The sequence below is a fragment of the Drosophila mojavensis genome, unplaced genomic scaffold (assembly GCF_018153725.1).
Source record: "Drosophila mojavensis isolate 15081-1352.22 unplaced genomic scaffold, ASM1815372v1 contig_36, whole genome shotgun sequence".
NCBI classification, from domain to species: Eukaryota; Metazoa; Arthropoda; class Insecta; order Diptera; family Drosophilidae; genus Drosophila; species Drosophila mojavensis.
The window spans coordinates 22,708,834-22,722,425 of NW_025318858.1; the positions used below are offsets into that span (position 1 = coordinate 22,708,834).

At 37.0% G+C, this 13,592-nt stretch overlaps 4 protein-coding genes across 11 annotated transcripts; 3 read left to right on the top strand and 1 right to left on the bottom strand.

The window, feature by feature from the left end:
• Positions 1-4: 4 nt before the first annotated feature.
• Positions 5-4,233, top strand: LOC6577540 (ATP-binding cassette sub-family G member 4). 5 transcript variants are annotated; one of them, XM_032728390.2, is made up of 8 exons: positions 44-132; positions 1,473-1,982; positions 2,037-2,226; positions 2,393-2,777; positions 2,828-2,941; positions 3,106-3,233; positions 3,299-3,544; positions 3,620-4,233. In XM_032728390.2, the coding sequence occupies exons 2-8, from the start codon at positions 1,759-1,761 to the stop codon at positions 4,067-4,069; spliced, it is 1,737 nt and encodes a 578-aa protein (XP_032584281.1). In that variant the 5' UTR covers positions 44-132; positions 1,473-1,758; the 3' UTR covers positions 4,070-4,233. The 5 variants fall into 5 exon arrangements, with proteins under 5 accessions (XP_032584278.1, XP_015021223.1, XP_032584281.1 ...); XM_032728387.2 differs by having other exon boundaries at positions 5-71; positions 1,511-1,982; positions 3,299-4,233; XM_015165737.3 differs by having other exon boundaries at positions 24-132; positions 3,299-4,233.
• LOC6577541 (cell division cycle protein 23 homolog) lies at positions 4,160-6,882 on the bottom strand. 3 transcript variants are annotated; one of them, XR_006357052.1, is made up of 5 exons: positions 5,859-6,882; positions 5,623-5,802; positions 4,958-5,559; positions 4,298-4,902; positions 4,160-4,185 (listed from the first exon to the last, which is right to left on the bottom strand). XR_006357052.1 is itself a non-coding variant. In XM_032728386.2 (4 exons), exons 1-4 carry the CDS (start codon positions 6,643-6,645, stop codon positions 4,366-4,368), a joined length of 2,106 nt encoding a protein of 701 aa, XP_032584277.1. In that variant the 5' UTR covers positions 6,646-6,882; the 3' UTR covers positions 4,257-4,365. The 3 variants fall into 3 exon arrangements, 1 of the variants encoding a protein (XP_032584277.1); XR_006357051.1 differs by having other exon boundaries at positions 4,272-4,902; XM_032728386.2 differs by lacking the exon at positions 4,160-4,185 and having other exon boundaries at positions 4,257-4,902.
• A 141-nt stretch (positions 6,883-7,023) lies between these two features.
• LOC6577542 (phospholipase A2 group XV) lies at positions 7,024-9,105 on the top strand. The gene is made up of 4 exons (XM_002003471.4): positions 7,024-7,619; positions 7,682-8,053; positions 8,108-8,630; positions 8,695-9,105. Exons 1-4 carry the CDS (start codon positions 7,472-7,474, stop codon positions 8,915-8,917), a joined length of 1,266 nt encoding a protein of 421 aa, XP_002003507.1. The 5' UTR covers positions 7,024-7,471; the 3' UTR covers positions 8,918-9,105.
• A 61-nt stretch (positions 9,106-9,166) lies between these two features.
• LOC6577543 (PITH domain-containing protein CG6153) lies at positions 9,167-10,414 on the top strand. Of its 2 annotated transcripts, none has more exons than XM_002003472.4 (5): positions 9,167-9,459; positions 9,520-9,641; positions 9,711-9,815; positions 10,062-10,147; positions 10,209-10,414. In XM_002003472.4, exons 1-5 carry the CDS (start codon positions 9,259-9,261, stop codon positions 10,331-10,333), a joined length of 639 nt encoding a protein of 212 aa, XP_002003508.1. In that variant the 5' UTR covers positions 9,167-9,258; the 3' UTR covers positions 10,334-10,414. The 2 variants fall into 2 exon arrangements, with proteins under 2 accessions (XP_002003508.1, XP_032584282.1); XM_032728391.2 differs by having other exon boundaries at positions 10,062-10,151; positions 10,209-10,294.
• Positions 10,415-13,592: the final 3,178 nt, after the last annotated feature.

A 13,592-nucleotide genomic window follows, 5' to 3' on the forward strand; every position in this document is an offset into this window, starting at 1 on the left:
ATTCAGTTGTGTTTTGTGTTTCAGTGGAAAGCGATCGCCGCTTGTGTCGGGAGATCGGTTACCCATATCGGGTGAGGAGGAAAGACGTGTGATGAAAATTTAATTGAAGTGAAGCAACTCATTGTTAAAAAAGTAACAATCTATATATACGCAAAGAAATTGATATATACATAAATATATATTTATATCTAGCGGAATTAAAAACTTTTATGAGTCAACATATAATTATCTACTACTAGTTGAAAGCCTAAAACTAGTTTTCTCTACAATTGAAAGGCCTTAAAATGGGATTGCAAGTGTTTTCCAGCTGCAGATACATAGACATATATTGTATAATACACAAACAATATGTAAATTGAAGCATATAGTAACTGGAACCTGATAAGCGCCGTCAAGGAAAATCATTTCAGCTGCATATTTGCATTATACATTACATTATCTATAACTATGTTATATATTTACTAGAAATAATTTTACGCAGTTGCATTACTTTAATTCAAGCTCTTGAGGAATTTACTTTGTTTTGTGATGTCGGTAGAAATTCATTGAAGCTTAATTATTGTACTCTTATTTCAAAGATAGCAAAGTGAGACTGTAAATAAAACAAATATTATTTTGTTTCATACTTTTGGGCGCAGTTGAATATATTTCTGAAAAGGTTGAACCCAGCTTTAATTATACTTTGTATTTCATAGCAATTAAGAGTCTCAACCTCGCTTTATATTTATCATACCTTTAAAGACACAATTAGAGACATTATTTTTCATGTATTATAAAATGAATTAGTGCGTCCAATTAGATGCTAAAGTTGTTCTCACTTAGCCTATTATTTCAAATAACCTGTCCCATTACTCATCAGACAGATATTTCTAATAACCCTAAAACGGTTCTCAGCTCCAGACTATCGCATAATCTATCATCAAATGGGTCTCCCATTTCATACCAGAATTTTTAACAGTCACAGAGTATCAGATAGTTCATAATTTGATATATGTGTGTATGTAGCTGCGCTAAGTGCAACACATAACAATTTGTAGTTGTTATCACTTGGCTTATCGCCTTGCATGTGAAATGAAAACAAACTAATGATTAGCCTCAAACCTCGAATGACCACAGTCAAGTCATGAACAATTAAGAGAGAACATATTTTATAAAAAAAAAAACTGTGAATTAATTGACTTAAAACAAAGTCTATTAATAATGAAAATAAGAAGAGTGTTATAGAAAGATTTTGCTGTAATTAATTATTTAAATTGAACAACGCTGATAAGTCGAGTTGACCAGCTTTAGATACAATTATGACATCGTACATGTCAGTCAATGATCAATCAGGCGAACAGTATTAAATGTGTTTTATCTTAACAGAAGCCCATCTATCAAAACATATCTAAAGTCCTATCAATCATTGACTCAATCGATTTTTAAAATTGTATTATTATTATATTAAAATTTAAAACAAATGTTTTTTCCAGCTAAACATTTAAACAAAGCCAATATACAGCAACAACAGCAACAACAGCAACCGTCTCAATCGATCAGATAAGATTGCAAGAATTTTCGTTGTTCCCTTTGCTGAATTCGGATTAAACAGCGGGCTCGATTACAATGCTGATAATAAATGCAGGCACTTGAACTCCACAATCAATGGAGAGTGCAAAACGATAGCCGCATTCACCACTAGCCCACAGTCGAGCGTTGTTTTTCTGCCAGGCCAGACGCCTTGATACCAAAATTGGTCAACAACAAAAGTCTCTGAGAATGGTCGATAATGCTGGAGCCACAGTGCCAAATGGCTTGGCTAAAGTGCAGCCATTGGAGCTGCTCTTCAGGCAGGTCAGCTACAAGCTGAAGGGCTCAAATCAGTCGAAGAATCTAATTCTAAATGAAACCTGTGGAGCGTTTCGAGCGGGTCGTCTGACAGCCATACTGGGTCCCTCCGGTGCAGGGAAGTCAACGCTGCTGAATGTCTTGGCTGGATTTAAGTGAGTGAGCTGGGATGGAGAATTGAGTGAACTAAGTAATCTTATTTTGTTCAGGGTCAGCGGTGTATCCGGACAGTTTCTGCTCAATGGAGAGCCGAGAGATTTGCTGGCGTTTCGCAAAATGTCCTCGTATATAGCGCAAAACTTTGAGATGCTCTCGCTGCTCACGGTGCAGGAAACGTTGCGCGTTTCCGCGGATCTCAAGCTGCCCACGGGCACAACTACGCTGCAGAAGCAAATTATTGTAAGTAAATGGAAGTTTGCGATTATATGGTATTCACGGCAATAGCATGCCCTGTAACCGGTAAAGAAATGCAGTTATATTAGCTGAAGGCCCTCTTCAACTAGGTGCTTTAAAAAATGATTTCTTGATACTTTCTAATCCACTCACTCGCATTCAATTTCCCCAGCTGGATGACATTATTGAGGTGCTCAACTTGCATTCGTGTCGACATACGCTGGTCCGGGACATTTCTGGCGGTGAGCACAAGCGTCTGTCCATTGGCATTGAGCTGGTCACCAATCCGCCGATTATGTTCTTTGATGAGCCCACCAGCGGACTGGATAGCGTGGCCACCTACCAAGTGATGGGCTATTTGCAGAGATTGGCGCACAACGGACGAATTGTGGTTTGTGTGGTGCATCAGCCCAGCTCGCGGCTAATGCAGCTCTTCGATGATATCCTGGTACTGGCCCATGGTGAAGTGCTGTTTGCGGGCGCACAACATGAGATGCTGGAGAGCTTTCAGGCGGCTGGCTTCAGCTGTCCACAGTATTACAATCCAGCAGATTTTGGTGGGTGAAAGGAGGTCTAGCTAAAGATTTACTAATGGATATCTCTTTAGTGCTCGAGGTGGGCAGCGAGTCTTCCGCTCAGCGCTGCGAGACTTTGATCACCCAAAACAAATCCAAGTATGATAGCCTACAGAGCTTTGATAGCGTTCCCGCGGATGAGCAGAGTAAGTTTGCTATGCTTGAGCTCTAACTGGATGACGTCTTGCTAATCATCTCTACCCGCTAAACTGTTGCTTCTGTATCATGGTCCTATTTGCATGCCACTCTCCTTCATTTATTGCACTGCTCTATCTTTCCCTTTCTCTTGTCTCCCTCAATTTCATTGCAGCAGCTTTTCTTGAGCTGTCGGAGAGCTCGTCCGTGCCTCAGGTGCTACGGCCCAAGGAACAGGTGGGCTTCTGGTATCAGCTCCGCATACTTATGCACAGACATTTGCGTGCCATGTCCAGGGATACAGTAAGCAGCTTAACACAGATCTCTCTATATATCATTATGTTAATATCACTCCAAATCCTCTCCAGATTGCCGTGCAAATGCGTGTAATCATGCACACTATCATTGGCCTGCTCTTGGGCGTGGTCTACTGGCAGATCGGCAATGATGCGAACAAGGTCATCAGCAACGTCTCCTGCATGTTCTTCATCATACTCTTTATATTCTCTGGCAATGCCATGCCCTCCATATTGCTCTGCGTGCAAGATGCGCCCGTATTCATCAGGGAGTACTATAATGGCTGGTACTCTGTCCGAGCCTACTATATATCCAAGGTATTGGCCGATTTGCCGCTGCAATTGCTGTGTCCGAGTTTATTTATAGGAATTAGTTACTTTATGACTGGACAGCCGCCGGACCTAGCCAGATTCGCCATGTGCTGGAGCATGTGCGTGCTGACCGCGTTCATTGGTCACTTCATTGGCGTCATTGGCGGTACCTTGCTCTCCATGCAACTGGCCATATTCATCGTGCCCACAGTGTCCATACCGTTCCTGCTCTTCTCTGGCTTCTTTATACGCATGCGTGAGTTGTCCTGGTTCTTGCGTCCCATTTGTGACTTCTCCTTTTTCCGCTACGTCTTCGAGGGACTCATGCGAGCCATTTACGGCTACCAGCGCGGCGATTTGCCCTGCCATGAGGATTTCTGTTATTACAAATCATCCGAGCACTTTCTCAAAGATTTTGACATGTCGGGAGATATGGTTCATTCGGATGGTCTGATATTAGGACTATTTCTACTCGTTCTGTTGGTCACCTTCAATGTATCGCTGCACGTGTGCATCCGACGAGCTCTATGAGATGCAGGAACAGGATTAATTTAAGTGAATTATGTCTCAGATGAGCTGTTGGAATAGCATACCAATATGTAGTTGATATAAAGACTTAAGTATACTCCACTTGCTACTCCGAATAGCTATAATATATAAATATATATAATAAACATTACAAATTGAATATAATATACATTTGCATACAAAAACTGTATAAATTTTAACACACTTTTAATAGGTTCATGCCTCACTCACTCTTCATCTTAAAAAACTTCAATTTGTAAACCCACAGTAGAATTTCTCTAATTTAAAACATATCCTATCTAATCGATGGACACGCTAGAAATTTCCATTGCGCTGCTATCGTGTGCCGCCTGCTGCTCAGCTGTTGCTGTCGCCGGCGTTGAATCCTCAAGTGTCTCCGTTTCCGTTGCTGTTGTTGCTGAACTACCTCCTGGCGTCTCCTCACTTATTGTGGGTATTGTTGTTGCCGCCGCTGGTGTTGTCGCTGTGCTATTTGCTGTGGGTCCCGTCAGGGTTCGCTGATTGGGCTGCGTTCGACGCACACGCTCCGGCACCGCACGTAATCTTCTCGCGCCGGCTGAGGTAGATGCACCTGTGGCTGAGCTGCCACTGGAGCTTCCTGTTGCGGTTGCCGTTGCCGTAGACGTTGTTTTGCTCGTATCGGCTATAGAGGTAAATGGTACGCGGGCACGTACATCGAGCTGCTCCCATTCCATTTCGTCCTCGGAACTGGTCTCTGCCGTAGCCACCACCGTTGCTGTGGATTTTTTCTTCTGGCATTCAGCGCTGCGTCGATAATCGATTGTTTTTAGGAGCGCTTTAGCTTCCGTTTTGCGCTGCAATAAAACAATTATTAAAGGAGCTGAAGGAAAGGTACGATAGTTAACTTACATCATCGGAGTCCAGACACTTGTAAGCATAGTAGGCAGCACGCTCATAGTCACACTTCTTCTCGTAGTAGTTGGCCAGAGTCATGAAGCCCTGATAGAGGCTCTGCTTGTCGGTGGCAGCGCGCTCGTCTTCGCAGTACATAATATAACAATGAACGGCCGTCTCGTTGTCACCCAGTTTCTCGTGCAGGCTGGCCAGCTTATACATGGCTATGCCCTCGATGTCGCCCACATCGCAGGCCTTCCAATAGCATTTCACCGAATTTTCACACTTGTCCAGCTTCTCGTATGTTTCGCCCAATGCAACAAGCATGCGTGAGTCATACGGACGCAATTGATGGGCAATTTTAAAATAATACAAACTATAATAATGCATCTTAATGATCTCGTAGGCCTGACCTAAGCCATACCAAGCACGATAATCACGCTTGTTGACCTCCACAGCTTTGCGATAACTTTGTATGGCTGCATTTGTATTCTTCAGTTCCATAAATTCATGACCCATCAGCGTCCAGGCTGCTAAATACTTCGGATTCAGTTTTAAAGCGCGCTGGAAATAGGAAATGGCCACATGGTGATCACAGCGTATGCTGTAGTAATTGCCTATATAGGATTAGATAATCGATTAGAATATTAATTTACTTAGTTACGCCGGTCACTACTTGCCTATAACACAACATGTCTCGGGCCGGTATTTGTTAATGCTAACAGCCTTGTGCGCCAGTTGGGCCATTTCCGTTTTCATTTCCTTGACAAACAATAAATTTGAGTATGTATCAACGTTGTCCAAGCGATAAGGATCGCTCTCAAACAGCGCCTGGAACAGCTCAATAGCCTTATCCACATCTAAAATTTATACATAGAGGTTAAAAACTTTCTCGAGCGAGTTCTCAGCTACGAACCCCTCTTATTGTGATAGACGTGTGCCATTTGTGCGGTTATATAGATGCTCTTGCTAAAGCCGGCAGCCTGCAGGTCCTCATAGATCTTCAGTCCATCATCATTCAAGTACAGCTCCAAGTACGTGTGTGCCATGAAGAAATGACGCATCCAATGACCGCCCAGTTGCATGCTCAGCAACTTCTTTTTTTCCATAATGAGGGGTGATAGTTCCAGGTAGGCGCTCCACAGCATTGGCACCATCCGCACAGCGGTTACAAGCATTTGCTCAGCTGCTTTATTAAGGTTTAAAGCTTTGAGTACAACGCCATATAGATACATTCCATAACCATCTAAGCGACCGCGTCCATGTTCAGCGCGTAACGTGGCCAAGAGATCTGCCAAGTCGCGCATTTGATTTGGCTCGTTGAGATTCGCTTGATCGGTGGTGGAGTCGAGACGTCGCTTCTCGCGTGCCATGTACGTAGAGTAAAGGTGAAGAAATCGTGGCACACTGGATTCGCAGTTCCGGACAGCGTGCGCTGCCCGATCATATTCACGCACATCGTAGTAGCTCTTGGCTAGGAAATAATCGCTATACTCAGCTGGCGTAATGCCCTCCAGCTGGCATTCGCTAAACGAATGATCATCATCCGGTGCCGCATTGTCGATGTTCACATCACTCAAGCCGTGGTGCATCTCTGCTAGCCATTTGGTGCTGTGCAGCAAGCCGCGTTTTGAGCACTCGATGATGCCGCGGCGTAGCTCCTTCTTTACGTCCGGCATCAGCACTCTGAAAAACTCCTGCATTGTGCTTTATGTGCTTTCCAGGCTGCAGTTACGACTATTTTTAATTAAACAAACTAAATTTGCTTTTGAACGCGCTTAACAAGTGCATTTGCCGGTCGTGTCGATTAATACTACTATCGATATATCGGCTGCTTGCAATTCGTGAGTATTGAAACAATCGCACGCAGCGAAAACTTCTATTGTCTTTTTAATTTATTTATTTTTGTTTTTGATCCAAAGCTAATTTAATACTTAAGTCTAATTTGTTGCTTAAAGTGAAATACATTGTACAGCACAATGTGACCATATGAATGGGAATTAAAAAATACTAAAATTTTCGTCTGCCTGCAGAACTCTATAGCACTGGCAAATCAGATGCGCAGATGCGAGTAACAATAACAAAAAGTATTCAATATCAAAGATAACGCCACGGAAACAACAACATCGGATTCCTTTGTTTATGAAAGCGCACAAAAAATAACAAACAAAAAACAATAACAGCAGTGGGGCTATCAATATCGCGCCATATTGAGATGTGGAAAAGAGCCGCCCATTATTACAGTTAGAGTTACAGTTACATTTACTGGTTAAAAGTTCAATTGAATTTTGGCTGTCGGATATACATACATACATATATATCTATACATTCATAAATGCTTATATGTACTTATATGTAAACATATAATTGAAGCGCTGATTCATTTGTTTACGACTGTTGATTTAATAGCAGTAATATCATTATCTATCCACTGACCGCTGGAGTGCAAAGAATTAAATCAGAGGATCGCCAATTATAGCGGATCGCTCGTACTGTTATTGTAAAGCACAACGGCGCACGCATATCATCATGAGACTCTGCAGCATAATATTTGCAGTGCTGCTCTTTGTAGCATTGTTCAGTGCTGGAAATTGTTTTTGGCCTTTTCATAAAAAAGGCAAACATCCACCAAAACCAGAGCCCCCAAAGGAAAAAAGACTTAGTCCTGTTATATTTGGTTGGTATTGATTTGAATATGTAGATGAACGAATTCCAAGGTCACAATTGGAATTTTTGCAGTACCTGGTGACGGTGGCTCTCAACTCGAGGCACGCTTGAGCAAATCGGACTCACCCTACTTCATATGCGAAAAGACACATGATTGGTATAATCTGTGGCTCGATCTGGAGCAATTGGTCATACCGATGGTCTACTGTTGGATAGATAATGTGAAGCTCTACTATGATAAGGTAACAAGGACAACGCACAATACGCCAGGTGTGGAGACGCGTATACCTGGCTGGGGTGATCCGGAAGTCGTGGAGTGGATAGATCCCACGAGAAACAAAGCTGGAGCCTATTTTAAGGATATCGCCAATGTATTGGCAGATCTGGGCTATGTGCGCCGTTTAAATATCCGTGGAGCTCCCTACGACTTTCGACGGGCGCCAAGTAAGTCTACCAAATAGTCAATCTTATAATTTATTAATTCTTTATCGTTTGCAGATGAGAATAAACAATTCTTTATTGATCTGAAGCAGCTGGTGGAGGACACATATGAAGCTAATAATCAAACTGCCGTTACATTTATAACGCACAGCATGGGCAGCCCCATGACTCTCGTCTTCTTGCAGGAACAAACAGCCGAGTGGAAGGCTCAATATGTTCGTCGTCAAATTAGTTTAGCTGGCGCCTGGGCGGGCAGCATGAAGGCAGTTAAGGTGTTTGCCATGGGCGACGACTTAGACTCGTTTGCTCTGAGCGCCAAAATACTACGTGCCGAACAGATCTCGCATCCATCGACAGCTTGGCTGCTGCCGTCGCCACTGTTCTGGAAGCCATCTGAAGTGCTGGCCTCGACTCCATCGCGTAATTACACCATGGCTCAGATGAAGGAGTTCTTCCATGATATTGATTACATGACGGGCTGGGAAATGCGTAAGGATACGATGCGCTATACACAAAACTTTAGTCCTCCAGATGTGGAGTTGCATTGTTTATATGGCGATGGAGTCAGCACAGTGGAGAGGTAATTTTCAAATCGTGTAATCAAATGTTAATTGAAACTTAATCGGATATTTTTTTTCTCTTAGTTTAATATACAAAAAGGATACTATAAACGGGGAAACTCCGAAGCTTAAAATGGGCTATGGCGATGGTACCGTTAATCAACGTTCGCTTCGAGCCTGCCAGAGTTGGGAGGGCTACAGCTCCTCCCATATATCAACGCTGGCTCTACAGGGTGTCGATCACATGGGCATTCTGGTCCATCCAGATGTCCTTCAATATATACGCACTGTTATGCTACAACCATAAACTACTTCAAATTAGAAAAATAATAACCGGAATATTATTAAGTTAAGAGTGCCCAAAAGTGATCAAATGTTTGCATAAATGTGACAGTTATATGTTAATAGTTCAATAATTTAAGCTCTAAAATGTTTGCTTAAATGTGACGCTTCAAATAATATTTTAACAATAAAGCGCTAAAGTAGTCAACGATATTTTATTTAGTGCCATCGCTAGTGAATTAACTTTACTCAACTATCGATATTTCGATAATAACTCTGAATCTCATACAATTACAATTACTTGCATAAAATTCTTGTCATTTTATTGTATACTTTTATTTGAAACTATTATTAATATTCACAAAAATGCCACACGGACACTCGCATGATCATGGCCGCGGTTGCAGCCACGAGGCAACCGATGTCGACAATGCACTGGAAATGGGCATCGAATACAGTTTGTATACAAAAATTGACATCGAGAATACGGAATGTTTGAATGAGGAAACCGATGGCAGTGGCAAGACCGTCTTCAAGCCCTACGAAAAACGTTTGGATAGCAGTAAGGTGGGCGTGGCAATGATAAAATGATATTGTGTATAGAAGCTATAACATTTCTAATTACAGTTTGTGCAAAGCGATGGTGATGAAGAACTCCTGTTCAATGTACCTTTTACCGGCAACATTAAGCTGAAGGGGATTATCATCCGAGGGTCTAATGATAACACACATCCAAACAGGCTTAAACTGTGCGTATATATTTGAGTATTGCTATAGTCGTGCTATTTTAAATAAGGAGCTTTTGTTTTTGTTTATAGCTTCAAGAACCGACCAAAGATGACATTTGATGATGCACGTGGCAAAGCGGACCAGGAGTTTGAATTGACGCGCGATTGTCGAGGAGAGGTTGAATACTCACCCAAGTAGGTGATCATATTTGCGATCGTATGTTTATATATATATATATATATATATATATATATATATATATATATATATATATGCATATGTGTATCATATATGTATATTATAACAGTTCTTTGATAGGTTGATTGGCTTAACAGAAAGATAGCAAAAAAGTAAATTTAAATTAGATTAATCATTAAGTATATTATATTGATTCTATATACTATTAACATTTAAAATATTTTATATTATCTCTATTACAGAGTGGTGACATTTTCCTCTGTACATCATTTGTCGCTGTATTTCCCTAGCAATTATGGCGATGATGTTACGCGTATTTACTATATAGGCTAGTAAATTTAGTTACACATAAATAAAAATCTTAATTCTACTGCCATTCCTTTTTATAGGTTTTCGTGGTGAGTTTACGGAGGCCCATTTCCATGGCGTAACCATTTGCAACTATGAATCCCGTGCCAATATATCCGATCATAAGGAAAAAACCTTCGATGGAGTGGGTCGGGCCATACAATAAACGATTATGACTGAATATGTAATACTTACAATGCTGTAAATTAAACTTGTACAGATTATAGAAATGGGAATGTTTATTTAATTTATTCTTTATTGTTTATCTTATTGATTTATGCTTATAAGATGAGATATCGAATCACGTGTGTCAATGTCAATGCATAACGCTTTTTATTACTCAATAGTATTTTTCATTTTCCATAATAATTTTTTTTTTATTGTTTTCCATTTTTTCTCATTTCATTCAGTATTTTTAATAAATTGTTTATATGTATTTTACAAAGCGTTTACTTAAATGTATTTAATTTTACATTTATTACCGAATAATTTGTTAATTATTGCACTAGTTTTTTACTTTATTTTTCCTTTGTTTGTTTGTTTTTTTTTTTTTTTTTTTTTATTTATTATTTTAATATTATTTTCTCCATCTGCTCATTTATTGTAGTTGACATTTTATTCGTTAAAGTATGCGTTTTTTGGTTTGTTGTCTTTGTTTTGATACATAGATTAATAGACATACACCATGTGTTCCATTTGGGTAAAAACTTTCGATTTTCATGATTTATTTACGTTGTCCTTTTATTTTACTTGAAACACATTGTGCATATACAAATGCAATAGGAGAAAACAAAATTGTATTCAAATGAATGCATGAAATTCTTTTTCATATTTGGTTTTTTAGGAAAAATTAGTTAATATATATATATATATATATATATATATATATATATATATATATATATATATATATATATATATATATATATATATATATATATATATATATGTATGTATTTACAAATTGTATGCACATACAAAATAACGCGTTTATAGGCTGAAAAATATATGTGTGGGTGTGTGTATGTGTGATATAATTAATAAATTGTATTTGTAGCTTGAGTCTATGTATGTGTGTGTGTTTTTGGGCCAGGGATTGGGTCTCTAAGTGGGAGTTGGCGTAAAGCAAAGATCGGTGATCAATTTGTGCGATTCTTTAGCTAGATATACATATTGTACATACATGTTCATATATTTAGTTGAGGATTTGTATATGTATATAAATATGTATATATTGGATTTTATATTTGTGTGTTTCTGTATGTGTGTGTGATTAAGAGTGAAATTAAAAAAAAGGGTTTTTCTTAGTATTTGATTTTTATTTATTTTGTTAAACAAAATTTGTGCTCTCGTTCCATAGTTGCAGTTAGGGTTTATATATATGTATACATATATATAATTACATTCGTATATTATATATATATATATATATATATATATATATATATATATATATATATATATATATATATATATATATATATATATATATATATATATATATATATATATAAAATATATATATATATATATATATATATATATATATATATATATATAACTCGACTGTAAGTACGATTTTTGCAACAAATCAATATTGTTTTTTTTTTTTTTTTTTTTTTTTTTTTTTTTTTTGTTTAAAAATACATTACGTTACTTTTTAGCTGATACCCCAAAAAATCGTCAGTTTTTTTTTTTTTTTCATTTCAAAGAGTTTTACGCTTAGTATAAAAAATCATTATATCGAAAGTATAAAAATCGTATTAAGCCTTTCATTTTTTAATATATTTTTTATTGAATTTTTGTTTTAGTTTTTAGGTTTTTCTTTTAGCAAAAGCGGGTGTATCTTCATCAAGCAGGTATTTCGAATGTTACTTGGCAGGATTATTATTTTTTTTTTACATTTTTTTTTTCTTTTTTAAATATATATTTTTAAATAGTTTTATAAAAGCTTTGTGTTGTGAATGTTGTGTTGTGATGTTGCAGGCCTGTTGTAGTTTTTTGCTTTTATTTATTTATATATATTTATTTTATTTTATTTATTTTTTTTTTAGATTTTTAGTTGCAGTTTTATAGTAAATATGTGTGTGTGTCTGAGTGTTATCATTATTTTATAAATTTATTCATGCTTATATAACTCACATTAGGCGACATTGACTTAGCTCACTATATGTTAATTAATTGGGGTTTCAATACAAGTTTGTATCTACAATGGAATTTATCAATGATAATGGTATCAAAATCTGATTTAATTCAGTTATTTAAAGCTTTTTTTGTGTTTTGTGAATGTTAAGAAACCAAATTATAAATGTTCGTATATTGCCTTAGTGAAAATTGATTATGAAACACTTTAAAAACAAATAATTAAAAGAAAATTCATGAAAACTAAATTTGTTTTTATTAAAAATCTATTTACAATTGAATATTTCGCTACTTATGCACATAGAATTACTATTCAATTTAATAAATATTATTTAATTATATTTTCCTTTTTAACTACACATTCCTACAAAATGCTCGCTAAATTTGTTTTTCTTTTATATTATTATTTTTATTTGCTTACATTTCAGATTTATCAATGTCGTTAATACAATTGAATTGCCATGAATATTGCTAGATCTATAGCCCCGCCCTATAGTAAATAGGAAATTTAATTTAATTGCAAATTTTCAAAAATTTCCAAAAACACAAATCAAAAGATCTGTGGAAACTGTCGCAGCTCAGTTCGGGGCTAGACATGTGATTCGGCTTGCCGAGTCTACAGCTTAAAGTTTAACAAGTTACAATCAATTTATTATTTATTTTTATATTTTAACTAGCATGTTTTTTTTATTATGCACTAAATTTTGCTTTGGGCTACTTTACTTTATAAGAATTTTTTAATATTTTTTTTTTATATAAATTTGTTTGTTTGTTAATTTAAATATCTACGGCTAAGTTATGTATTTATTTAGTTTATTTTAATTTTATTTCATTTTTTTTTGTAGCTTTAATTTATTTAAATCATCATCACATATCAAAAAGTTTACAAAAATTTTTACCTTAACATTTCTTTAGCTACATTTTGCATGTCTTTTTTCTGCTATTTATTATGTTTTTCGTGCGCTTCAGAATAAAACATACAACAATAGATATTATTTTTATTTATATCTGCTTCTTCTTTTTTTTCTAACTTTTACCCACTTAACAATTGTTCTCAGTTAACCAAATTCACATTCAACAAACTTGTGAAGTTTGAACTTGAAGAGTTTTTAACCGAATCTTATTCCATTCGTTTTTAACTTGTTGTTAAACATTCTTTGTTTCATTTCATTTTGTTTACTTATTTTAAGTTTTTAGTTTGTTTGTTGTCTATTAGTGTACGTGTGGGCATGTAAAAGGCATTTGTTTGGTTTCTCTTTGTGTATTTTTTGTATCATTGTGTT